Source organism: Pelodiscus sinensis, chromosome 27 (assembly GCF_052426305.1).
Source record: "Pelodiscus sinensis isolate ZL-2025 chromosome 27, ASM5242630v1, whole genome shotgun sequence".
Lineage (NCBI taxonomy): Eukaryota > Metazoa > Chordata > Testudines > Trionychidae > Pelodiscus > Pelodiscus sinensis.
Window position 1 is genome coordinate 10,268,344 of NC_143078.1, and position 26,139 is coordinate 10,294,482.

The window sequence follows — 26,139 nt, forward strand, 5'->3', positions numbered from 1 at the left end:
CCGCTTGAGCGTGAAGACAGCTGGAGGGAGGTCCCTGGGGAAAGTGGGAAACACGGCAGCAGCTGTTCGAGGAGGCCATTATAGGCTTGTTCCGAAACATTGCATTTGGGGTGTTTCTCCTGTTGAAGGAAGGGGCGGTGCAGGAGATGGGTGTTTTAAAAGAGCCAGGGGGCTGGATTATTTTCAAGCTCTTTGGCAGCCACGGTGCTGGGCTCTTTCGGAAATGTGTCCAGTTAATTTTCCACCTACATGGGAGCTAGACTCTTTTAAAAACATGGCCCAAGGCCAGCTTAATTCTCAGTCCTATGGAAGCCTGGCAGCCCTGCTTCTCTACGCCCCTCCCCACCCTCTGCTCCTGACCTGCACTTCCCCTGTTCTTCCGTCCCTGGGCCCCTTCCGTCAGCCCTTTGGAGCCCCCGCCCCTCCTGTTTAAAAGCTCTGTTCCGCCAGCATATTCCATGCCAGTGGCTTAGATCTGGCCCACACCTAAATCCAAGGCTGTCCTAACCTGCTGCGTAGACACAATGGAAGGATTCTCCCATTGACGTAGCTGGTGCCTCGTGGGGAAGTGCATTAACTACTGACAGGAAAATTCCCTTCCGGCGACGTGGGAAGTGTCTACACTGCATTGCTACACCTGCAAGGCCCTAGCGGTGCCACCACTGCGGGTGTCGTGTGGACATACCCTGAGGGGAAGGACTTCACCCAGCCTCAGCCGCTTGCTTTCCTTTGGGCAGCAACTGGCTGCCCTGTAATGCACGGAGGCCCTTTCCTTCTTCCTCCTGCAGGATGCAGTCAGGCCCGTCGGTCCCCACCGCGACTTGCTTTGCTTAGCCACACCCCGCTTCCTTTCAGGTCCACGTCGCGCTTTATTGGTGAAGCTTAGGAACTGATTTCTGCAATACACCGGCACATTCATGCTCTGCCCCTCCCTGTGGGGCTGAGGGAGTTTGGTTCTGGGATTTCCAAACCCTCCTCTCTCCAGAGCCCAGTCACCCGCATTCAGAGTGTGGGTCAAAAAGCTGCATCCGCTTTTGAGTGGAAGGATCTTGTGTCCATCTTGGCTCAGTCCCCATGGGGGCGCACACCGGGTTCTCAGCCAGGAGATTAAGGGCAAAGGTCCTCCTAGGACACCTAAGGCAGAGCAGCCAGACTCTGCCTCCTGCCCCTCGGAGCTTGGGAGAACCTACTGTGGGGCAGCGGAGAGATTTGTGCATGTGTCCTTGCTAGCCGCCCTGAACCCCCTGCGATAACCTTTTACAGTAAAATGGCCTCTGCAGAGCAACTAGGGTGGGCTGGTTTGTCTTTTCCCAGGTCTGGGTGTGAGGTAAGAGGCGTTTGGCCCTGAGGGCTGTCTGCCTTCCGCTCCTCCGCTTGCTGTACCTGTTCTTAGTCAGAGGGCTGGCCCGCCTGGCCTGCAGCATTGCTTACCCCTCCAGCTGCTAATGCAAGGACCCAAAGGCTCCTCTCTGCCAGTGCGGGGGCTGGTTCCCGCCACCTTCGTAAACGCGGCCACAGCTTTGCAGGGACTGACCCATCCAGACTAGCACCTCTGAACACCCCACCGCCTGGGGTTGGGTGTAAACTCCTGCATGCTGGGCTGTGCTCTCTCTAGGGTTAACTGGCTGGCCCAGGACAATCCGTCCCTTCCCCTGGCTTGGGTGCTGGGGGGACCCTCTCGTTTTCTTTCTTCCCTCCGGTTAAATACACTTGGCTAAGTAATTCTCCTTCCCGCTGTCCACCCCCTTTCTGGCCCTCCCATGCTGCGTGGGAGCCCTCGCTCCTGGCCCAGCCTCCCCCCGGCTAGGAAATGCTGCAGTGCTTACTGCGTCCCCGCAGCTTGGCTCTCCTTCCCGCAGCCCTGCCAAAGCTGCTCCGTTCCCTGCCAGGGAGGGCCGGGTAGCCTGCCCCCACCTGCGGGATTGGTTTCCCAAAGAAGAAGCCCTCCTGCTCCGAGTCGGAGTCTGAAGAGGAAGAGCAGGTCGGGCACCAGGAATCTTCCTCCGGGACATCCTGGGGGCAGGTGTCCTCGAGCTGCGGGACCGGACTCCGTCGTGCGGCCGTCCTGGGGCCAGGGGATGAACTGATCCTAAAGTGCTGGGCTCTGCTGCCTTCCTCGGGCCTTGTGAGCTGGTCGCCCAAAGCCGTGGGTCCATCCAGGCCCAGTTCACTGGGTGGGGTGGAAGAGGATTGTTCCTGGCCTGCGGGAGCAGCAGCTGCTTGTGCCAGTGCACTGGGGTAGGCAGTTCCCTTACTCCCCTCCTTGAACGCTGGTCCGTGGCCATCCCGGCGTCTGAAGGTGGCGCGCATGGAGGTGTTATCTGGGGAGTCCTCCATCTCTGAAAGGGGAGAGTGAGAAGGAAAAGGATCTGAACATCCCCCCGTTATACAGTGATGGAGCCCAAGCCGAGTTCAGTTAGCCAATGGGGCTACATAAATCAGGGCAGAATTTCCCCCACCCCACGGCTTATCCCATCACACCAGCTGGGCGGACACTGCTGGAGATGCACATGAGGCCTAATCAGCTGGTCTGTCACAGTAAAGCTTATAGGCCTGATTCGACTACTCCTGACTCTATGCAGCCTCCCAGTGACTTGATGGATGTGAGCAAAAGGAGAGTGGTCCTCTGCTCTAGCCAGCCCTGGCTTTAGGTGCTGGCTGGAGGACATTCCCTGGCCTCCAATGTTCCCTCTATTCTTTACCAGCCATGTGCAGATTTTTTTCCAGCCATGTGTGGAATAAATCTGTGTGTGCACCAAGCATGTGTGAATGTGCACCACCAGTAGAAACAAACCTAGCTGGGAGCACTCTGCTAATCAGCAGGGGAGCATTGGAATCTCTCCTGGGCGGCTGCACAAACACCCAGCTCCCGGGGAATGCTGCTGGCCGCTGGCTGTTAGGGGAGGATTCTGTGAATTCCCTGTCCTGATAGGGCTGGATCAGAGTTCTTGCCCCAGATTTCTCCCCTCCCCAGTTTTCAAAGCGGATTGCGCGTGACCATACCATCCATCTCTGTCGTTTGTTGGCTGGAATCACCACCCACTGCCAGAGCCAGAGGGGGGATCCCTGGTCCAGGGGGGTTCCTGCTGCCCTTGCTGCTAGCCCTGGAGACGGGTGTGGAGTCGGGCGACGGAGCAGACACAAAGGCGGAGTCAGAGGAGTCGGAGGCTGTGGAGGCCGCTGCCGCTTTCTCCAAACGGCAGGCCTCGGAGCAGTAGAGGAGGCTGTGGTAGGACATGACCTGCTGTCCTAGCAGCGGCATCCGGCAGAGGCTGCAGCAGAAGCAAGAGGCCCGGGCGTGCCAGTGCCGGCCTTGGTGAGTGGCCTGCTCGCAGTCGACACCTGAGGGGCAGTGAGCGAGAGAGAGGCTGCTCCCACGCAGAACTGCAAGGACCTGAGGGTGGGGCCCATCCTCCCCCAGCGAGCCGTCCCATGTCCATAACCCTCCGCCTTGGAACTCTGGCTGCCCCGAGCCCCCTCTGTGGCCAGGCGCCCTCCCCAAGCCCAGAGCCGCGCACGGCTACCTACCGATGAGCTCGCCGCAGGCCTGGCACAGCTCCGCGTACAGGCTCTCGAAGCAGCTGCAGCAGCAGGGCCTGCTGCCTTTCATGACGTACCGCTGCCCCCCAAGGGGCAGGTCGCACTCCAGGCAGCAGAAGTGCTCCGTGTGCCACCGCCTGCCCTCTGCCTCCGTGCACTCATCTGTGAAGATTAGCTGGAGGGAGAAGGCACAAGGGGAGACCTCAGCCGGACACCAGATTGGGATCTGGGTTGTAACCCAACCTCCTGTAAATCGGAGGGAGGGGAAGGGATGGATTTGAGCTTATTTCTGATGCTGAGATGGGGGTGATCCAACTTCATTCTGCAGGGCAAAAGTGGGTTGTAGCAGAGCTCAGAAAGGAACCCTGCTGCCCATGGCCCCACCGTGGGCAACTTTATATAAGAGGGTACCTTCGGCTTTCTTTAAGCCTCGTCCACCGGAGCCAGGAGGCCGGAGTAGATGGCCCAATGGGCTGGTGCCGTATGGTGGGGATGCCGGACTAAACGGAGCCAAGGACTCACATCGCCTAGCAGTTCCCGTGACCCCAAAGCAGGACACAGCCCCACGCAGCCTGCACAGTCGCTTGTGTGCCTACCTGATCGCACGAGGCGCAGCGTGGCCGGAAGAACTCGGCGTGGTGCCGGCCACAGTAGACCTTCCCCGCTTGGTGGAAGTAGATCAGGTCGACCAGAGGCTGGTGGCAGGCATGGCAGACAAAGCAAGAGGGATGCCAGCAGGATCGCTCCCCCAGCCTGGCTGCAAAAACCCCCAGATCCCCTGCATTCACCCTCTTGCCGCACTGCAAGGCAAATGGGTGGCATCAGCCCTGAAAACTGACCGGGGACCTGTGAGCTGGCCAGTCAAAGGTCTTCACAGGGTGGAAGAAGGGGCACAGTTGATGGATCCTTGCCTACAGTTCCCTGGCCTGTCGTGGGCACAAGGGAGGTTGGAATGAGCGTGGCAACAGCTTACCTTCTCACAAAGGCAGGCGGAGGGCACCAGGTACGCCAGACCCTGCCCAAGTGACTCCTGCCTGCGACGGGCACTGAACGCTTGCAGTTGTTTCCTCTCCTCCTCCCCAAGGGTGGGGCAGTACCTGTCCTGGGAAGGAACCAGACGGTAGCATTCCAGCAGCAGGAGCTCTGGGGGGAGGGGGGTTCACCCCGCAGTCTGGGGCTCCCACATGGAAGGGGTGGTTGGATGCTGCGGCCATGGGCATCACAACAGAACACAGGCACAAGTGCCAGGAGTTTGGGATAGGGAGGCATCAGGAGCCCATGTGACTGAGCAAAGAAATAAGAACTGAAAACAAAAAAGGCAGGCTGGCCAATCAGGAGTGGAGAAACTCAGCTGAGTGGCACAGCAATGCTTTGTCCCCGGGAGGTGGGGGTGGAGCGACTGCCCTGCTCCTAGAACCAGCCCTGGTTGGTGGAGCCACCGTGGGCACACGGGCACACTGTCAGAGCCAGTGCAGAATTTGGCATCACTGGCTCCTTCTGCTCAAGAGATCCAGGAATCTGAGTTGCAGGAGCAATGGCAGGTCAGGGATCAGAGGCACTGGCAAAGTTCAGTTCTGGGGGACCCCAGAAGTGGCATACTGGGCGGGGGGGGGGGGGGGGAGGCTGCAAAGCAGGGTTAAGGCGCATCAGAGCTGTCTTTGGAGTGGAAAGACCTAAGAATTGGTGTGCTCCAGGACAGAGGAACACAGGGTGATATGGGGGAGGGAGCTAAGGATAGAGTAGCAAAAGGTGGCAAAGCCCAAGGAGAATGGAAGCATGAGATTGGCTCATGCGGTGGAATGATGGATGTGTGAGCCATCGCCAACGTAAAGAACTCCCATGGGAAAGTTGCTGCCCGTCTTACATCGCAGTCCTGCGGAGGCAGCTGCTGAAGGAGAGATTTGATCCGGAGCTGGCTCCTGATGGCAGCAGGAACCGTGTCCACCGAGGGCACGTCGGAGCACGAAAATACCTGGAGAATTCACATGGGACAGACGTGAAAAGATTTCCAGGGTGGTGGTAACTACAAATCAAGGATTAATCATTTGTCAATCTACTATATATTTGAAAGAGGGTGTTTGTCTGTGCAGCCGTCCATCTGCCTGTTGAGCCCATCTGTTCAAGAACTCCGCCTGAACGGTAAAAGCTAGAACCACCAAATTCGGTAGGCAGCTTCCTCTTATCATAATTTACAACAAGGTCTGGGTTGGATTGTGCCAGGATAATGGGATGTACGTGGAATGTGATTGTTTTGCATCAAATGTAAAAGAGGGAGGGGTGTAACAGCAGGGATTGTGATACTCATGAATGGCCACAGGGGGGCAGCAAGAACCCCAGCCCCGGGGGAAAAGCTGCCCTGCCCCCACTGCCTGGGCCACCCCGGCCCACTGTGGCCATCCTGGGCTTTCTCCGGCGAACAGCCACCAATTGGGTCAGCCCAAGGGAGAAGCTGGCCGCATGACTCTCGCCACTCTGGGCCACACCGGGTAAGTCTCCTACTAATTAAGGACGTCAAATTGCGGTTAATTGACTACTCGACTAGTCGATAGGCACTTCCGCATTCCTCCTTTGAAATGTACAGGAGCCCCTGCGAGGGCTTTTGCACATTTTAAAGGAGGAATACGGAACTTTGCGTGCAGCCCGGGGACAATGGGAAGTCCCGCTGACTCCGAGCTGCACGTGGGTGCCTGTTTTGAAATGTACAAGAGTCCCCAGCTGACTCCGGGCTCCAATGTGCTGCACAGCTGATCCTGGGCTCAGCTGTGAGGTGCTGCCCCTTTGAAACACCAAGGTGGAGTCCCCAGCTGACCCCGGGTTTTGGGGAAATGCCACGTGTAACCCGAGGTCAGCTGGGGAGTCCCCATTTGACCCTGGGCTCCACGGTGCTGTCCCTGTGAAATGTCAAGGCGGCATTTCAAAGGGGAAGTGGCCACACAGCTGATCCCCGCCTCAGCTGTGTGGCAGTGTCCCTTTAAAACGCCGCCTCGGTGTTTCAAAGGGGTAGCACCACACAGCTGAGCCTGGGATCAACTGTGGCTGCCCACTTGAAATGCCGAAGCAGCATTTAAAAGGGGCAATGCCACACAGCTGATCCCTGGCTCAGCTGTGTGGCCACTGCCCCTTTGAAATGCTGCCTCAGCATTTCAAAGGGTTTAGTGCCGTGGAGCCCGGGATCAGCTGGGGAGTCCCCAGCTGAGCCTGGGTTCTGGGGAAATGCCGCACAGAACCCGGGGTTAGCTGAGGAGTCCCCAGCTGACCCCGGGCTCCACGGCGCTTCAGCGTTTTAAAGGGGCAGTGTTGCACAGCTGAGCTGCTGATCAGCTGTGCGGCGGCTGCCCCTTTGAAATGCGGTGGCTGCCCCTTTGAAATGCTGCCCTGGGGGTTCAAAGCAGCAGCGCTGCACAGCTGATCCCCAGCTCAGCTGTGTGGTGCTGCTGCTTTGAAGTACCCCTTCTCCCCCCTTCCTTTGTTAGAGGCAGCAAGAGGGGGAAATCGACTAGTCAACTGACTATCCAATAAGCATTTGCTTATGAGATCGTCAACTAATCCTTAACATCCTTACTAGTAATTAATAATTAATAAAAAATGATACATTTAGTGCGAGGCTCTCTGGAGTCTGGATTAGCTCAATAACAACAAGCCTCAGAAAAATCAATATGTCCACTCAAAGCTGATTTAACAGTTAGTAAAGACAGAACAAACCCGAGGAGGCAGAAAGTTATCAACAGCTGCAGACGGTAACTGACAACCTGCATCTACTCTGCAGATGTCTTATTTCCCCTATGATTTCTTAGGCTAATTATACCCTTCCCTTTTATTGTTTCTCATGCCAATCCTCATCCATTTCCTTCTTTTATTATATACTTCTTAGGTTATTTTTGTACCTTTCCAGCTACCTAAGCAAGATATAACTAGAGATTGTTTGTTCCTTTTTTTGGTGGTATTATTGTGTTATATCTCCTGAACATATTTTGTGGTTACTGTTACTACACTACCTGTTGCAGCAATTTTCCAAAGCCATGGTCTCAACATAACCCTGGGGTACTCAGAGGTATTTTGGGGATTACATGAATTCAGCTAGAGTTTAGGGTTGCCAGATGGTTTAACCAAAAATACCGAACACCCCATTTCCCCCCTCCCCCAAAAAACACCGGGGGAAAAATTCTGTTGAGAGTTATTGAGCAAAAAAAAAGGACCCCAAGAGTTATTAAGCATGGCCCCTTTCAGAAAAGCCTTTGAGGCTTTTTGGCTTTAACAGGCTGCTAGCAGCCATCTTGTTTTCCTGCTCTGGGCCAGACAGCTCCCCTGCAGAACCAGGTAAGTGGGGTAGAGGGAGAGCTGGCCCCAGTTGCTGAGTGTGTGTATGTAGTGTTGCCAGGTGTATTGTATTGACCCAGACAAGTCTGGTATTTTCACCTCCTGGCAGGGAAAAAATATCAGAAAATACTGGACATTTTAAGTGTCCGGTATTTTCATTTTTTTTACTGGACAGGAAGTGAAAATACTGGACTGTCTGGATCAATACTGGACACCTGGCAACCCTACTACTCTAGTTTTACAACAGTCTACAAAAAAGTGGTAGCAAAATCAGTACAAACTAAGGCTATGTTTACACTGGGAAAGTTTGGTGACAAAAGTGTTATCCACATGCAAAAGTCAGCAAAAGTGAAAACTGGTCAGACTGGTTTTTCTGCCTCCCGTTGTTGACACTTCATGGCCATATTGTGCTATCTGTCGACAGGGGAGCTAGCAAAGCAATGTGGGGAAGCATTCCACAGTGCAGTGTTGTGGGAGGTAGAGCTGATCCCTGCGTTTCTTGGGATTCCCTCATAGCTTTGTGAGCTCTCCATGCTGAGGAATGTCAAAGCAGCACAGCTGTCTCTCCAGCCCTCCCACTGCAGCAGCAGCCTGCTTGCCATTGTGTTCCTAGCAGGGCAGAACAGGAGAATTCCAATGATTTGCTCTTTGTTTGTTCCAGAAACAGAGTAGCTCACTCAGCTGACAGATACGTCCCAGAGTTTTGAAAGGGGAGGGGTGTATGTCTGCAGGGCAGCAGAGATCACAAAACACTGAGCACAGCCATCAGGCCGAGCATTGTGGGATACTGGCAGAAGCCAGTTCTGTGGAGACAACAAACAGCAGAGTTCACATTGGCTCTTTGTTGATGATAAAGGGAGGGGAAAAGACAAAAGTCTCTTGCAAGGCTGGAAGTTTTTTGTCACCAAAATAGGGTGTTATTTCCCTAACAAAAGTTGCATTTTTATAGTGTAAAATGGTTTCATGGTTTTGTTAGCAAAAGACAAAACGTGACAGCGTAGACAAGGCCTATAATTTCAACCTGATTTGCTTATGCTGCTCCATATAGTATACTCTAACATGTAACTTACAATATTTATATTCCAGTCAATTTATTTTATAATGATATGGTAAAAATGAGAAAGCAGCATTCAGTACTAACGTGTCGTAACCCTTTTTTTGTATTTTAATGCCTGATTTTGCAAGCAATGTTTAAGTGAGGTGAAATTTGGAGGTGCATGAGACATATAAGAGTCTTGAAAAAGAGACAGTCAGCTGGAAAGGCTGAGAACGACTGGTCTGAAAGTTATTGCTGAGTAAGCCCCCTGCTTTAGATTAGCTTAACCACAAAGCAGCATGGGACCCTTGATTCTAAGCAAACTTAAGGTTCGTTCCTTGGCCTGCTCTGAGTATCAACAAAGCTATTAAGCTCCATTGCGGGGCCACCCTTGCGCAGGTGAAAGGAGAATGCAGAGCTGGGCATGGACCTGGTCCTAAAGAAAGAAAAGGTGTTGGATTGTCCCAGGCTATGCCTGGAAGTTTTGTTTCTTCATGTGAGCAGCCGGCTTTCTGGAGAAGCCCAGGCCTGAACTAAACACGGTGGGCAAGGCTGCCGAAGAGCAGTTGGCATAGTCCCCTTTCAGCCCTGCCTTGACAGTCCAGCGTCAAAGTTCTCCTGTAGCAGGCACGACACAAACACCTCAAGAAGCCCAGCAAGACTGCACCCCACAACCGTAGCCTTAGCCCTGCTATAGCCTCTGTACTCCTCTGGGGTGTCACTCCAGGAGCGACGCCCTGATGGAATGGGAGGTTTCAACAGGACCAGTGTCAGCCCTCCTGCTTGCTGCTGGGCGTCAACTACCGCAGGCGGCTGAACGATTGGCAGGGAAAGGCCCAGCAGTGGCAGAGTGGATTGTGGGGGAAGCGATGCACCAGCATATGCTCCGATTCGAGGGGAGAGCTGTTGGGCTGACGACAGGGCCCTGCCTACCTGTGCCGGGGCAGCGTTGGCCGCAGGTTCCAAGTACTCTTCCAGGGCGCAGCCGGAGTCACTGTCGGAAGAAGAGGAGGTGGGTGGGAGGCCAGCTAGTGGCCCGCTGCAGGGAGGTTTGTCTCTCCGGGGCCATGCGGGGCTCAGCAGGGACATCAGCAGGAGGAGAGAACTGAAACAAAACCAAAGGGAGATGGGGCAGGGCTGTTCACAGGGCAGGCAGAATGTCCTGATGGGCCGGTGCCTTCACACGGGACCTGAAATTTGTGCTGGTGTTTCTATCAAGACATGGCCCAATTGGTCATACAAAACCTATATGGAACCAGAACTCATATGGTGTCTGTAGGGCATTTACCTATATCATGCTGCATTCTTTTCCCATACAGAACCTGCATAATTCTTTGATCCAGAGCCTTTGCTCCTTTACCCACATGGAACACTTGAGTGCCTAGGCGGAACCTGTATAATGAGTGCTTCGTGATGTATGTTTATGGCCTTACCGAACCAATATGGAGCCTTGTGCATGTAAGAAGAGGACCTTCCAGCCTTTACTCAGGAGGGAGGGAAATGAGCAGTTCCATCCCAGAGGTAGCTGCTTTTCAGTACCCAGCAAAGCAATGCTGGGGTCTACTGAACTTCACCCATCCATACAACCAGGTTTTTTTTCCCACTGAAGGAAGGAGTATGGAGAGAGACCTTGGAAAGTTAGCTGGAGATAACAGGACTTCTCTGGCTCAACCAATGAGCCTGAAAGAGCTTTGAAAAGCGGGGCGGGGGTGGGTTGGACTCCGAGCTGAGCCATGGCTGCTTGTAAGGAATTAAGAGAGCTGGGACAGACAGCCAGGCCCTTGGGAGAGGCCCCTGATGTGGGAGGGAATGAACCCTGAATCGGGTTGCGGTAGCCGGCTGGAATGGCTCTGGCTCTGTCGCATGTCGAGGCGAGGTAGGGGAGCGTTCCCTAGTGGGACCAGCCCCTCGTTATCCCATGATTTAGTGCACTGACACTAAGTGCAGCCGCAGGAAGCAGCTTTCGCTTGTCTATTCCAGTGCAGTGGGAAACTATTATTTTTCCCTGTACGCCCTCCACAGTTCTGTTATTAATCATCCTTCCCTCTAGCCTAGGCAGCCACCTAACCCCGCGGTCACTGGGCTGCTTTCCTGGCTAATGGTTACACCGTGGGAAGCAGTCCCTTCCCCCAGGTCTCTGTTCCATCGCTGGCTTCCTTCCGCACTTCGGTTTCCAAAACAAAGCCGAGATGGCAGCGTGACGGCTTGCTCGACCCCTGCCGTTGCTTGGATGCCTTCCCAGAGGCTGACACTCTGCGGCTGGGTTGCAGAGGGGGTAGATTTGCAGCAACATGACTGATCAGCAGCACTGCCCTGGGGGAATTTCCAAGCCCTGACCCCGATTTCAGCATGCGGGATGTAGAGCATTCCTTGATCCAGCCTGCAGGAAGCCAGGCGCCCCAGTCGAAGCAAGTTCAGAGCCGGACAAAGCGCGACTTGCTGTGAGAAATCGCGTCTGTCTGCTCGCTCATGAGGTTCAAGTCAGAATGGGCATCAGAGCTGCTGTAACTTACACCTTGTGTCAGCGCCCAGCATGGGGTTCATCTTCACTCCCTCGACTTGGCCCATTAGCCAGAATCACACTGTAGCATACAAAGCCAGCACACTCTGCTCCCGACCCCTGCACATTGTGCTTGAATCACATGGCCTGCGATGCATACCTCCACCATCACACACCACGATCCCAACACGGATCTCCACCAATGTTTCCTCTAATATTTCCATTTATGTGTGGAACACATTTTGTTATGCGCACCAAAACGTGCAGATGTGCACCACCAGTAGAAACACATGCTGCCGGCTGTGGGTGCTCTGCTAATCAGCTGGGCTGCATTTGAATCTCTCCTGGGCAGCTGCCCAATCGCTCAGTTTACAGGGAACGGAGAGCTTACACGTGCACCCTCTGTATTGGGCAGACCTGTTTATATACCCAATGTGCATCCGTCTCCAGCAAGCACATTTATCTGTGCTCTCAGGACATTTCCAGCAAGCTAGCTCATGCCCAGTCAACCTGTGGAACTCACTGCCAGAGGATATTGTTAAGGCCAAAGTTTATAGCAGGGTTCAAACCAGAATTAGCTAAATTCATGGAGGACAGGTCCATCAATAAGTATTAATCAAGTTAACCAGGGATGCAATCCTATGCTCTGGGCATCCTTAATCTCTGACTGTCAGAAGCTGGATGATGGCATTGGCTGCTGTCGGAAGACCAGCTACTGGCCTAGCTGGGCCAATGGCACGGCCCAGTATGGCTGTGCCCTTCTGCAACACCTCTTTGGCATCTCCCAGATGCCCTATGTGAACTCCTCTGCAATGCTGAGCCTGCCCCTCTACTGTGCCATATGCCAGGGGATTTCAGACTACCGGTCGTGTCCCAGGACCGGGAGTGGAATGTTGGGCCCTGAGTCTCATTGCTGCAGGGGGTATCAGGTGAGCGGGGGGGGGGGCGCTAAGGCTGCTCCCTGCCTGTCCTGCACCGCAGACTGTGCTGCACCCCCAGGGTCGGCTTGAGCCATTCCTGCGTTCTGGGCAGCGGGCATGTGACACATGCATGGCTCCACCCCCGGGCGCACAGCACATGCACGGCCCCGCTCCCCGGTGCGCTGTGCCCCTTACAGCTGCCATCAGGCGCCCCACATAGGTTGGCGCCCTGGGCAGCTGCCCGGCTAGCCCCCCTCCTTAGTCTGGCCCTGTGCACCTCTGAAGCAGCCGGCAGCAGGCCCAGCTCCTAGGCATGTGTGTGGGGGGAGCACACAGGGCTCCGGGCACTGCCCTTGCCCTGAGCACTAGCTCCGCACTCCCATTGGCTGGGAACCTGCTGGTGGCTGCTTCTGGGGGCAGCCTGGTCTGCAGTGCCAGGAGAGGCAGGGAGCTGCCTTAGCCCCCCCCCCCCGTTGCACCCCTTACCGAGAACTGCTCAAGGTAAACCCCTCCTGCCCAAGCCCTGCCCCAAAGCTGGAGGCCCCTCCTACAGCCCAAAGCTCTCATCCTCAGCTCACACCTCAGGCACATTATGTTGGGTCACGGGCTCCAACAATTTTCTTCACCTGGGTCATGAGAAAAAAAAGTTGGAAAACCACCGTACCCTCTGCAACACATTCCCTTCTGCAATACAGCTGCGTCTCCAATATGCATCACGCTACAGTATCTCTGTCTACAACACAATCCCCTACCTATCCTGTTGCCAGCCTCTGCCCCTTTCTAAGGCACAGAGATATCTTCCAGGAGGTAGGATCAGTTTTACAGCAGGCATGTGACATTGATTTCCCCCCCCCACCCCCTTTGTGACAACCCTTCAGCAAGGGGAATTGTGAGTGCTGTTTGTGCCTAGGAGAAGTAGCTTTATAGCAGAGCAAGCATTGTGGGAAGAGCCCAAGCCATGCACTGGGGCTTTTAAAATGAACCATCGCTACACCTTTGGGGAATTCTTGGTTTTAACGAGTTAATGGCTCTTTTTCTGAGTCTCCTCCCCATGCCTCCCTGCTCCTCCAAGGTAATTATCACAGGAAGCTGTAGGGCTCCTGGGTCAATAATTAACTTAGCAGATTGTCAGATGAACAGGAGGAAAAAACACAAAAGGAGGCATTGCTTTGTTCCATGTTCCCAGTGCCCAGCACCCAAGAGTGGCAGGGCAGCAGACCTCAGAGGAGGGAAAGGGAAATCTGTGGTTCCCACTGGAAGACCACAAATACAGCTGGGGGAAAAGAGGGGAGGGGAAGGAGATGAACTTGCTAGACCTTTGCATTTAGTGGACCAAATACTGATGGGCTGACTTGCCCCATAAGATCTAGGGGTCACCAAATAAAATTAATAGGTAGCAGGTTTAAAACAAGCAGAAGGAAGTTTTTCTTCATGCAGCACACAGTCAACCTGTGGAACTCCTTGCCAGAGGATGTTGTGAAGACCAGATTTGAACAGGGTTCCAAAAAGAGCTAGATAAATTCATGGTGGTTAGGTCCATCAGTAGCTATTAGCCAAGATGTGCAGGAATGGTGTCTGTTTGTCAGAGGCTGGAAATGGATGACCGGAGAGAGGTCACTTGATGATTCCGTTTCTGTTCACTCTCTTTGGGGCACCTGGCATTGGCCACTGTTAGAAGACAGGATACTGGGCTGGATGGACCTTTGGTCTGACCTAGTATGGCTGCTCTTATATTAGCACGGATCGAAAGGGGAAGCTTTGCTCTGCAGAACTCCATCTCCAGGGCATGGGCCTCAACCAGCCAGAAGCATTTTGCTGGGATTCAGTTCAGGGATCTCTTCCTGGCTGTGCCTCAGCCCTGCTGCCCGGCCTTAAGCAAAACCACTTTGGCTCTGATTTTCTGCTCAGCATTGCAATGCCTAGCCCCGAGATGCTACGCTGCCTAGTGCTCTCAGTCCTTGGTCCCCAAGCTCCTACTATAATGTATGGGAAGAACAGAGTAGGGGTAGGGGCTCTGCCAAGGGCTCTAAGAAACAGGATGGACCCCGAGTCCACCGGTGACATTAGAGCCTTTTTGGCAGTGGTGGGGTGACCGGTAGTCACTTTTTTGGGGGGTAGGGAGGAGAGTTGATCTCAGTGGTGAAGCAAGGGCTCCTCAGAAGCCCACAAGCTGAGTGGGGAGCCTCCTGCGGTAGCCCAGTGGGGAACACTGGGTAGACTGGGGAACACTGGGAAGAAGGAGAGGGATTTGGGATGCCTGAATGGCCAACCTGGGCTGGAAATCGGTGCCTCTCCAGATCCTCAGCTTCAAGCCCTCTCCTGGAGTTAAGAAACACTGTCATAAAAGTTTAATATCACTTTTAAAAGTTTAAAACACTGCCGTGAAAGTTTAGCTGCCCCACAGCTAGCTAGCAGTTTGGAGCCCTTGCTGTAAGCCCTGAGGCAGGCTTCTCAGACCAGGCAAGGGAATTCCTATCTTGCTGGGGGACCTGATCTTCTAGGGGTACACTGAACACTCCTCCAACCTGCTACCTGTCCAGCCCGGCACGGAAGGACTGGATGCAGGTTCCCCACAGCACAGCCTATGCAAGAGATGGTAGCACAAGGAAGCCAGCTCACCTGCTCAGGTAGTCTGTGCCCGTATTGATGCAGTCTCTGTTTCCTGCTCGCACGACACCGCTCTTTTGTCTGCCCCATGCTTCCCTGTGCTACCATCTCTTGCATGAGCTGTCCTGTGGGGAACCTGCATCTGGTCCTTCCACACCGGGCTGGACAGGTAGCAGGTTGGAGGAGTGTTCAGTGTACCCCTAGAAGATCAGGTCCTCCAGCAAAATAGGAATTCCCTTGCCTGGTCTGGGAAGCCTGCCTCAGGGCTTACAGCAAGGGCTCCAAACTGCTAGCTAGCTGTGGAGCAGTGTTAGGGCTTTGGCAAGGATTTAGGGGCGTTAGGTACCTATGTAGTAGCTGAGCAGTTTTGAAATACCTAGAGTAGGGATACTCAGACGAGGCTCGGGAGCCGCACATGATATTAAAATGGGTGATTTAATTACTAACAAATCTAAGTAATTAACCAACCCAGATGCTTTTACGGCAGTGTTTCTTAAACTGTGTTCTGTGGCACACCGGTGTGCTGCGAGGCAGTCAGAGGTGTGCCTCAGAGAACAACAGAATTCAAAATGGCCACCCTTAAAGGGGGCAGGCAATTTTTTTTCTCAATAACTTTCCCCGACCCTTTTTTCCCCTCAATAACTTTCCCTCTGATCCTCTCCCTCCCCGCTCCCCTCCCCCCCACCCTGATCTTGGTGTTTTGGGTTTCTTTTGGCTCAACAAAAAATCCTTGGTGTTCCTCATTAAAAAAAAATTACTGTTTGGTGTTCCTCGGTCTTAAAAAGTTTAAGAAACACTGTTTTATGGTGGTGTTAACCAACTGTAGAATTCCTGGTCAGTCACTTTGCTGTGAGGCTAATACAGACATGTCCACACGCACACAAATAGTAAATGCCACCATGAATTCACACGATTCTGGCTCTTTTGGGCAACATTGAGTGCTAATTTGGCAACTGAACACTGAGGTCTGAGGAGCAGGGCCCATCCTCTGTGCTTCTGTTTTCCTGTCTATAAAACGGTGAGGATCCGTCCTCTCTCGTACGCTCTGTCTGTCTTGTCAATTTAGGCTTTGGGAGCTTTGCAGGACGGGGACTGCACCTTACTGTGTGTCTTGACAGCACAATGGGGCTTGATCTTGATTGGGTGCTGGGCGTGTTATGGAAATACAAGTACCAATAATTCAGTAGAGTTTCAGGAACAACCTTTCTCCCTTGATTTCCAGCCAGGACCTTCTAAAATAGCAAACGCCCCCGGTATTGCACCCTGACCACCATGCCCAGTTCTCCTCCTGCAGCTTTTTGCTGGGGTATGGGCATCCTACTGAAATTCACCTGGGGATGTCACACCAGTTTCCAAGGGACTAGTCCGTCCATCACACCTATGTCCTCTGGGTAGACTCAGCCAAGAAGCCAAGGATAGATTGGACCATGGAGGCTGACATCCCCTCTTTCTTCAGATCAGGGGTGAAAGTCAAATAAGAGGAGCCAGCACTGATGTTGCATGGACCTCAGACTTCTGGCTGGCAGGGGATACATGGGGCCTAGAGAGAAATAACAGTGGTATCCCTGGCGGGAAGAAGGTGGTCAGGAAGGATTAGGCTGGAACTTAATCCAGTCCCTGCAGTCCTAGCCTGTGTTTGGGCTTTATGTGACTAATCAACCTGGGCAGCTGCCAGCTGGGTTGTGGACAATTCCCTGTAATTAGCAGGGAATTACAATAGCTAGCACCTCCCAAGGAAGGGGCAGGGAGCTCAGATGGGTTCCTCTCCTTTTGTTTCTCTGCAGAGCTCTTCAGTGCCTTCCCCCTCTTTAGTTGGTTGGCTCAGGCCAGGCCTCCACTAGACCCGGAAGGTTGGGTTAAGGCGTGCAACTCCAGCTACATAAAATACATAGCTGGAGTCAGCTTACTTTATGCTGAGCTTAGCACCGTCTTCACAGAGGGAGGCCGATGGGAGCGAATACTCCCATTGGCTTCCTTTACTCCTTGAGACTGCCAGGAGTAATGGCGCTAACTGGAGCTGTCCTCAGTGTTTGATTTAGCGGGTCTTAACTGGACCTGCTAAATTGAATGCCAGAAGATCGATCTCCGGTGCAGCAAGTGGAGATGTAGCCTCAGTCTTTCCTTCCTCATGTCCTTGTCTTGCCCCCTGTCCTGCTATGCAGGAAGCCCTATGAATCACTGGCCTTAGTGCTCACTCATCCATGTGAAAAAGGATTTAATGACTTTGCCAGGCTCATCCCTGTGGTGCAAGAAAGTGGCGGTGAAAAATGTCTTTACAACACCCAGGAAGGATGGAGGTCTTCAAACCCCAGGTGGAAAACTCTGGGTTAGGAGGCCTATGCCCTGTCCATTAGGCCATGGGGGCCACCATGAATAGAGGTGCTAGGCAACTCATGGGATCCCTGGGGAGAATATTTTGTTATCTCCGTCCATGCTCCTCACTAGGGTTTTTCAATATCTAGTTCCTCAATTCAGAGATTCTGTGAGCAGAGGCAGCTCCACCATTGAGTGAATCCTGCTTACCCTGGCTGCCCTTAGTATTTGGAACCCAAAATAGTGGGGCCAGCCTCCTAAGGTTTGATCCTGGCTCTGACCTGCTGTGTGACCCTGGAAACACCACTTCTCCCTTGGGAGTTTCAGTTTTCCTAGCTGTGAAATGGGAACAGTAATTACAGGAATCTTTATGAAGCACTTTGAGATCTTCAGGAGAAATGCACTAAATGAATGTGAAATAGTATTTTGCTTTCCTACATTAGCTCCCCAAGGGCTGTGCGTGCTCCCTTCCAGCTCTCTTCTGCCAAGCCCATAATGTTAAATTTCAACTCACGCTCAACATTCCTTCTTTGGTTCCAAATGCAGTTGTTTAAGACTAAAGCCATCAGGAATAACGTTCATCTTTCATCACTTCTCTTTGCCCTAGTCTACACTACGAAGTTATTTTGAAATCACCCCCCTTATTTCAAAATAAGTGGAGCATTCACACTATCAAGCCTGTTATTTCGGACTAACAGGCTGGTTATTTTGAAATAACTACTCCTGCTTTCCTCAGGGAATTCAACACTTATTTAAAAATTATTATTTCAGGAGTTATTATTTTGAATTAAGTTATTTTGAAATAATTTCCTAGTGTAGACATGCCCTTTCTGTGCACACCATATACTTAGGGCCGTTCATTTCTGTTTTGATTTGATTTAATTTTTACCTGGGAACTGATCAGTGTTTATTACAACCCCCACAAAAACAGGTGAACATCCGTGCAAAAAACTATTACTAATTTTCTGGGTAAATATGAGGGTTTATTTTGATGGGTGGAAAGACACGGGGAAAAAGGATTCAGAAGATTAATGCTTTGAATTCCATTTATCAATGTAGTTTGTTGTAGAACTAAAACAGAACTCAAACTCACAATGCGATTAAGAAAACAATCCCTAATCCCCAAATAAAACTTTTCATTTAAATAAACAGTTTACTGTTGTATGCTTTGAACAGCTAGCCTATAAATATTTACATTTAATAACTGGGTCACAGCATTTCTAGCACCTGTTTTTTTTTTGTAAAAAACTATTAAATAGGTCCTTGTGTTCTGATACAGATTTTCATTTTCTTCTCATTCTAGGCTGTGTCCAGACTCAGGGTTTTTTTCGAAAAAAGTAGCCTTTTTTCGAAAAAACTTCCCCTGCGTCCAGACTCAATCCGCGTTCTTTCGAAATTAAATCGAAAGAACACAGCTTTTCTTTCGATGGCGGTAAACCTCATTTCACGAGGAAGAACGCCTTCTTTCGAAAGTTCCTCTTTCGAAAGAAGGCGTTCTTCAATGTAAATAGGGCTTCTTCGAAAGAGAGCATCCAGACTCACTGGATGCTTTCTTTCGAAAAAGCAAGCCGCTTTTTCGAAATTTCAACGTGCAGTCTAGACGCTCTCTTTCGAAAGAGGCTCTTTCGAAAGTATCTTTTGAAAGAGCCTCTTTCGAAAGAGGCTTGCAGTCTAGACATAGCCCTAGTGAGTCAGATCTTTAAACCATTATCTTCTAACAGCTTGAAATGTGGGCATGAGCTGCATCAGTATGTTCAGATTAAGGATGTTAAATTGAGGTTACTTGATTAGTCGAGTAGTCGATGGAATTTCCATCGACTACTTGATAAGTGCTTCCGCATTCCTCCTTTGAAATGTACAAGAGCGACTGCTGGGGCTCTTGTATATTACAAAGGAGGTATGTGGAACTGTGCATACAGCCTGGGGCCAGTAGGAAGTCCCGCTGACTCCAGGCTGCACGCATTATGCCTGCTTTGAAATGTACAAGAGTCCCCAGTGGGGGCTCTTGTGCATTTCAAAGCCACAGTGCCCTCATGGACCCTGGGTTCCATGCTGCGCTGCATGCTGCATGCTGCATAGAGTCCAGGGTCAGCTGGGGACTCCCCAACTAATCGTGGGCTACGCGCGGCATTTCCTCAGAACTCAGGGTCAGCTGGGGACTGCCCAGCTGACCCTGGGCTCCACGGTGCTGCCCCTTTGAAATGCTGAGGTGGCGTTTCAAAGGGGCAGCCCCCACACAGCTGAGCTGGGGATCAGCTGTACAGCAACTGCCCCTTTGAAACGCCACCTCAGGGTTTCAAAGCGGCAGCACCACATAGCTGATCCCCAGCTCAGCTGTGCGGCACTGCCACTTTGAAGTACCCCTCCCCTCCCCCTTGCTGCCTCTATCTGATAGAGGCAGCAAGCGGGGGGGAGGGAAGGGGGAATCAACTAGTCAACTAGTCCTTAACAGTTCAGATGTGCCATAGTTCAGATGTGCACACAATTCAGAGGTTGCCAGCATGCCTGTTTGTTTACTTTGTGTATCTTCTGGAGCAGTGGCGGACAACCTGCAGCTCACTGGGGTTCTGTGTGGGGCCCATGAAACATTGTTTACCATTGTCCATGCACAGGGTTACCAGATTCTACTGGTTTTCATCTGCATAGTTTTTTTTCCGACCAGTATTACAAAAGTAAAGCAAGAGCACATGAAGTGAGGAGGGTGCTGATTGCACCCAACACTGGCTGGGAGAGCCGTGCGCTCCCTCTGCATCCAATCAAAGCGCTGATAAAATTCTGGGTACACAAGTGCAGTGAGCAAAACTATCCTGTCGCGGGAGAGTGTCTTGGTTTTGACAATCTTGTGGCCCACTGAGATGAAGGGGGACCACTCTTGCAGCCCCCTCACTAGCCTCACTGTACTAGAGGCCTTACTTCATGGGGAAACCATTTGGCATAGACACAGAGACCAATGTATTATAACACATATCTCATGCTGTGTATTGTATTTTCCTAACAAAGCAATGTGTTTTATTTTTGTATCTTTGAAAGATACAAAAGGAGGGTGACAAGTAGGAAAAAATGAATCATGTTTTTTGTAAAATGCAGGGATATTTCAGTAAAACTCAGTAAAAACGGAAAACAAAGGGGCTTACCGCATTGTCACCACCTTTTTCAACCATGCCCACTAATTCTGGGGTGCCCGGTTTGAGACACCTAGGGTCAGACCAGAGAATCCCCAATGCCAACGTAAATCAGCAGGAGCTGCAATTTCTCAGCCCTCTGTGAATCAGGCCTCCGGTTGTCTCAATTCCCTGCCACTTCTGGAGATACAGGTCTATATACTCAACTTTCTGAGTTGTGACTTCACATCCCTGCTTTCTCGCCTGGCTTCTCAGAAGCCTGCCTCAGAGGCAGGGGACCCAGGGGCTGAGGTTCTGGGGCAGCCCATCAGGCGGATTGCTTTGGAGTCAGGCCTTTTCAAGATTGGCAGCAGTGCCTTCCACCAGGTGATCGGGGTTGCAGGCAGGAGCACGAGGCTCTAAGACAGCCCAGCAGGCAGAATATTTGGTGGAACACTGCAAAATGTTGCCTTCATTGGTCAAGAAAACTAACAATTTTCAAAATACTAAACTCCCCGGCAAGAGAGCGAGGCCTTTTCCCACCTGGCACGATTTCTCACACACCCGGCGCTAGCTTTTCCTTCCCACCGAGGCACCTACATGCAGGAGGAGCTGTGTTAAGTGCTCAGCAGCGCCCAGGGACGAACCATTCCCACGGTGACCATTACAGCCAGATTCGCTCAATCTGCTGGGCTCTTTCGAAGCTCCAGCAGGGCTCTTTGGAGATACACAGGTCTGGCTCGCAGTGTGGGCACTGGACTCTGTCGAATATCTGGCCCCTGGTGTCCCACCCCTTTTCGGGCAGCACGGAGCTGCTGTTTGCCTGCCATCCCGGCCTGTGACAGGGGCAATAGAGTGCCAGGCTCAGTGGCCCTTCCATCCCATTCAGAAACCGGCAGAGGGGCGAGCTAGTAGTGGAAAGTTCTGTCCCCTGCAGCTGAGCCGCAGAGCCAACCAGTGTCTGTTTTCTGTGAGCGGGGGAGTCCCCTCTTCTATGCAGGATTCCTGAGGCTTGCTCTGTGGGACCCTCCTCAGGGGGGAGGAAGTGCCTAGATTAGATACCCCAGTGCTGTTTTCACAGGGGGAACCCCCCTCCCTGATTCTCTTTCTCTCCCCTCTGCCAGTGCCTCCACCTGGCCCAGGCAGGGAGGGTAAAGACAGCCTCCACTGAAAGCCCCTCCTGTTCCTTGCCCTCTGCGATTCCTGCAGCCCCCAGAGCAGGGTGCAGCAGTAGAACTCTCAGACTTTCCATGCCATGCAGGGTTTCCAGTTTGGTTCAGTGGCTCTCAGCACCCCCACGATAACAGCGCGCCACCCCCCACAGCGTGGCTCTGCTGGGCCCCGCAGCAACACAATCAATCACCTACCTTCTTTCCGAGGCCCCCTCCTTCCCGCGCCACAGCACAGATCGGCTTCGCCCACACGTCGCGAGGTTCGTATTTCTTCCTGCCCCTTTCCGGCTGCACCCCAGCTAGGGTGACCAGATAGCAAGTGTGAAAAATCAGGACACAATTTTTAACCAAGGGCGGAAGGGGGGTGGGGGAGTACAGTTGCTTGTAGAAGACAAAGCCCCTAATATTGGGATAGCCCCATAATATTGGGCTGGCTGGTCACCCTGGTCTCCACCTGCTTCCAAGGGCCTCAGGCAGGAGAGTGGCTGAGCCGTGGAAAGTTTTGCAGCAAAGCGAAAGGAAAACATCCAGGCTAAACCAGGGAGATTTTTTTTCTTCTTTTTAAAAATCTGCCTGCCCAGGAAACTGGATCTGTGTCAGATGGGATCCTAATTACAGGGCTTTTTAGCTTAAACCTACAGAGGCAGCCAATGGCAGCAGGCAGGGAGGGAAATCAGACGAAAGGAGGCTGTTGTTAACCCTGCAGGGGAAAGAACTGGGCGATGTTTTGCTGCTCGCTACCTCTCTACCTCCCTCCCATCTGTTGTCTCATTCCCTCTGCTTCACTGGTTTGTTGCTGTTACCCTCGGTGATGATTATTATGCTACACAGCTCACACATTCTTTTGAGGCTTCAGGAAAGAAGGTAAAGATAATTATCCCCCTTTAAGAGATGGGGAAACTGAGGCACAGGGAAGCGACTCCTTCCTTAAAACTCACTTCAGCCATGATGCCTAAAATAATGGTTAGGCAGCTGGAGAGCTCTGACTGCTATTAATGACATTCATTATAATTGTCTGACTGATACCTCGGGTTCCCCTGTTTGCTGTGTCACCTCTTGTCTCGGCTTATGCTTACAATGTAAGCTCTTGGCAGCATAGCTTGTGTTATTGGTTTGTACAGCATCTAGCCAAACGGCTGGGGCCTCGATGAACTATGGCAACACAAATAAGTGAAATGCTGAGGACTGTGAAGTGACTTGCCCAGGGTCACACAGCCAGTCAGTAGCAGAGGTGGGAGGATGCTCCACCCTTCAGCATGCCCTCTATGTATCACCACCCCTGTTCAATAGCATTTCACTGGCCACCTGTCAAACACAACAACCAGGGAGCTCTGCCCTTCAAATACTACTACCTCGCTCAGTTCACCCAGCCTGGCTTTCTAACAGGAGCTCCAGTCCAGGCACATGCAGCTCAACCTGTGCTAAAGGGAAGCTCTAAGGAAACTGTTCTACCACCTTGTACCCAGTGAAAGTTAATCGACTGTGTTTGGGTTTGGGGTCAGTGTTATCTTGCCTGCTTGCTGTTGTGGACTTTGTCCCATTGCGCTGCTTGAGTTCTTTCTCTGTGTGCACCGTCTGTAATATCCCTGCCTCCTCTGTGTCCTTGTCCATTCACTCGCTGCCATTTGTGTCTATTTACACAGAAAGGGAAACATTTCAATCACACTTAAGCTCCCATCTACAAGACCAGACATTATAACACAATGGTAACTCAGAAGGTGCTGCCTTGCTCAGGGGTGGGCAAGAATTTTTGATGTGGGTGGGGACTCTTTTTGTAAGTGTTCAAGGGCCACACTTCGTCATGGAGGGGGTGCACAGTCTGGGATGGAGGTTGGGTGCAGAAGGGAGCCTGGGGTGGAGGAGAGAGTGTGGGGTCTGAGAGGGCATTTGGGTGAAGGAGGGGTTGTGATCTGGGGCAGGAGCTTGGGGTGCAGAGTCCAGAAGGGATGTAGGAGAGCGTGCAGGGTCTGGGAGGGAGTTGTGGTCTGAGGGAGGATGAGTGCAGAGGGTTTGGATGGTAACCTGGGGCAGGTGATTGGGGGTCAGGGTCAGGGATGGAGTATAGGTGCAGGAGAGGATTCTGGCTTTGGGGAGGTGTATAAGTGGGGGTTCAGGGTCTGGGAGGGTGATGACCTGGGGCAGGAGGGGGTGGTAGTGTGAAGCAGGGAATTTGGGGGAGAGAGAGGCTGGGGTGCCAGAGACAGGCTCTGGCCTGGAAGTGCTTACCTAGGTGGCGCCCAGTCAGCAGCCCTGCAGGAATCAGTGCACTGCCAGCCCGGGAAAACCCCCCTCCACCCCAGGACCTGCCTCTTCCCACCCCTGCTCAGCCCCCTTCCCACCCTTGCTCCTGCCTGTCACAGTCTCAGGCTGCTCAAAATGGCTGGCTGCTCTCTGTGGCTCTCTGTTCTGAGTGCTGGGGGGAAAGGGGAGGGGGAGGTTTCACATGCTGCCCCTGCCTCTCAGCAAAATATCTCATCTCCTATTGGCCAGAACCAGGAGCAATGTAAAGTGTAGTAAAGGTGGTTAGGAGCCCCAGATCCTTTAAGATCACCAGGTCCCAGGGCAGTTACCCCCTTAGCTCCCACTTGTTGGCAGGCCCCCCAGACACATGCTCCACCCCTCAGCCCAGGGAAGGGCCAGGAAAATGTCTTGCCGGCCACATATGGAATCTGGATGGGTCACGTGTGCCCTGTGGGCTACAGGTTGCCCACCACTGAAGTAATGCCTTCCTACTTTCCCTCTCACAAGGGAGCCCTCTACCATTCTTGTAGTATGTCCTGAGCCATATTTAGCTGGGTTGCACATTTATTATGCCCTATTCATATAGTGCATATGCCTCCAGACAACTCCATCGGCCGGGGAGAATTTCACAGGGGGATCAGAAGCATTCCAGCTACAGGTAATTTCCATCACTGTTGTTGCCAGCAGAAGTCTCAGATTAATTCCTCTCACGGGTATGGACAAGGATATTTTCTCGGAGTCATGTTCAAAACCCATTTGAAACAATCTCTCTGGGTACGTCTAGGCTGCACCATTAGTTTGGAATAACTGACATTATTCTGAAATAACATAGTACACGTCTACACTACAAGTCTTTTTTTTCCAAAATAATGTTGAGCTGGAGGACTTCTTACTCCGGTAACCCTCATTTCACGAGGAGTAAGGGAAATGGAAGGAAGAGTGTTCTTCCTTTGACTTCCTGCTGTGCAGACAGCGCCAAAAACTGAGTTAAGCTATTTCGACTTCGGCTGTGCAATTGATGTAGCTGACGTTGAATAGCTTAATTTGACTTTAGCCCTGCTGTGTAGATGTGCCCTCAGAGGTCAGAGTTAAATTCTTCCCTATCACACCTGTGGACTTCAGAAGAGAATTTAACACTGATGTTATAGGTTGGCTAGAACAACCATAACCTATTCCTGTTCATAAATCAGGGAACTCATGTTAAACCCATCTTTAAATAGTTGTCACTAGCAATATTAATTATGAAAGTTATTTATATCCCATGCATTCAGACTATATATAATGCTAATTCTATTCAGGGAAGTTATGCGGATATTGTGAGCAGGTACTACTGTAGTTGAATCTGAGAATGCTGCAGTTGGCAGATACAAGGCTGGGCAGAAGACACAGTGCCCTGAGGTGGGTGTCCCTGTCTCATAGTCTCTGAAGAGTGTGGTGGAAGATGCCTGGGTAACAGACTAGGAGTGAGCACTTTGTTGCTAAAGGGAGCCCTCCTACCGAATTAGGATTTAATATATGATCTCACCTTACATTTCTACAGCATCTTTCATTACACAGAAGCACCAAGTACTTTACAAATCACAGAATTCAGGGATCACTCTACACCCATGGACTGATAGCCACTTCTGACAGCTGTTTAATAACAGACCCAGCAGTTTAGTACAGGGAGTGAAAAATATTGTAAAACACAATGAATACTATCTAATTAGTTTAAGCATTGCCCATGGTATGTTGGGGATAAGCGATGATTAGTATGGATTTATTTTATGGTAATATCACATTACTAGCAGCCACTGGAGTGTGCATGTATTTGAAAGTATCCACAGGATGTATGGAGAGGAAAAACAGGGACACACCTTTTAACTGCATCTCTCTCCTTGGGGACCAAGGGAGATTTTTGACTGGCAATAGCAATATTGTACTAGAGAAAAGGGATGGTCTGTCTGAGAGGGCATAGGTGGTGTGGGGACTACTGGTTGTTTTGTGTATGTGGCGTGGGAGCACCCATGGGGTTTTGTCTGTTGGGGGAGCCTGTGTGTGACCATATGCACAGTGTTGTGGCAGGAGCTGGGTAGAGGGAGGTGGGCTGTGTGCGGAGGGTGGAGTGTGTACACTGCTCTGCACTTTCCCCTAGTTTCTGTCTCTCTTCACGTGCAAAAATGTTTAGCTCAGGGTCAGCTCCCCCAGCATCCCCCCAAATGCCCCATCTCCCCTCATTCCCCCCCCTTCCTGTGCCTGCTCCCCCTCCCCCAGTGCCCCCTCCTCTCCCTCCCTACCCCCAGAGCCAGCTGCCCCAGCCCCTCCCTGCCAGATCCCCCCTCCCCCACTACCAGCTTCCCCTCCCTCCGCCCCCTCAGCCAGCGGCCCCGCCCCCAGTCCCAAAGCTCCTCCC

At 52.1% G+C, this 26,139-nt stretch overlaps 1 protein-coding gene across 3 annotated transcripts; it reads right to left on the reverse strand.

The window, feature by feature from the left end:
- Positions 1–126: 126 nt before the first annotated feature.
- PRICKLE4 (prickle planar cell polarity protein 4) lies at positions 127–25,925 on the reverse strand. Of its 3 annotated transcripts, XM_089773559.1 has the most exons (10): positions 23,733–25,920; positions 23,020–23,137; positions 21,702–21,805; positions 9,827–9,998; positions 5,405–5,512; positions 4,514–4,642; positions 4,137–4,340; positions 3,529–3,715; positions 3,004–3,342; positions 127–2,339 (listed from the first exon to the last, which is right to left on the reverse strand). In XM_089773559.1, the coding sequence occupies exons 4-10, from the start codon at positions 9,980–9,982 to the stop codon at positions 1,804–1,806; spliced, it is 1,659 nt and encodes a 552-aa protein (XP_089629685.1). In that variant the 5' UTR covers positions 9,983–9,998; positions 21,702–21,805; positions 23,020–23,137; positions 23,733–25,920; the 3' UTR covers positions 127–1,803. The 3 variants fall into 3 exon arrangements, with proteins under 3 accessions (XP_089629685.1, XP_089629683.1, XP_089629684.1); XM_089773557.1 differs by lacking the exon at positions 9,827–9,998 and having other exon boundaries at positions 23,733–25,925; XM_089773558.1 differs by lacking the exons at positions 9,827–9,998; positions 23,020–23,137; positions 23,733–25,920 and adding an exon at positions 21,961–22,151.
- Positions 25,926–26,139: the final 214 nt, after the last annotated feature.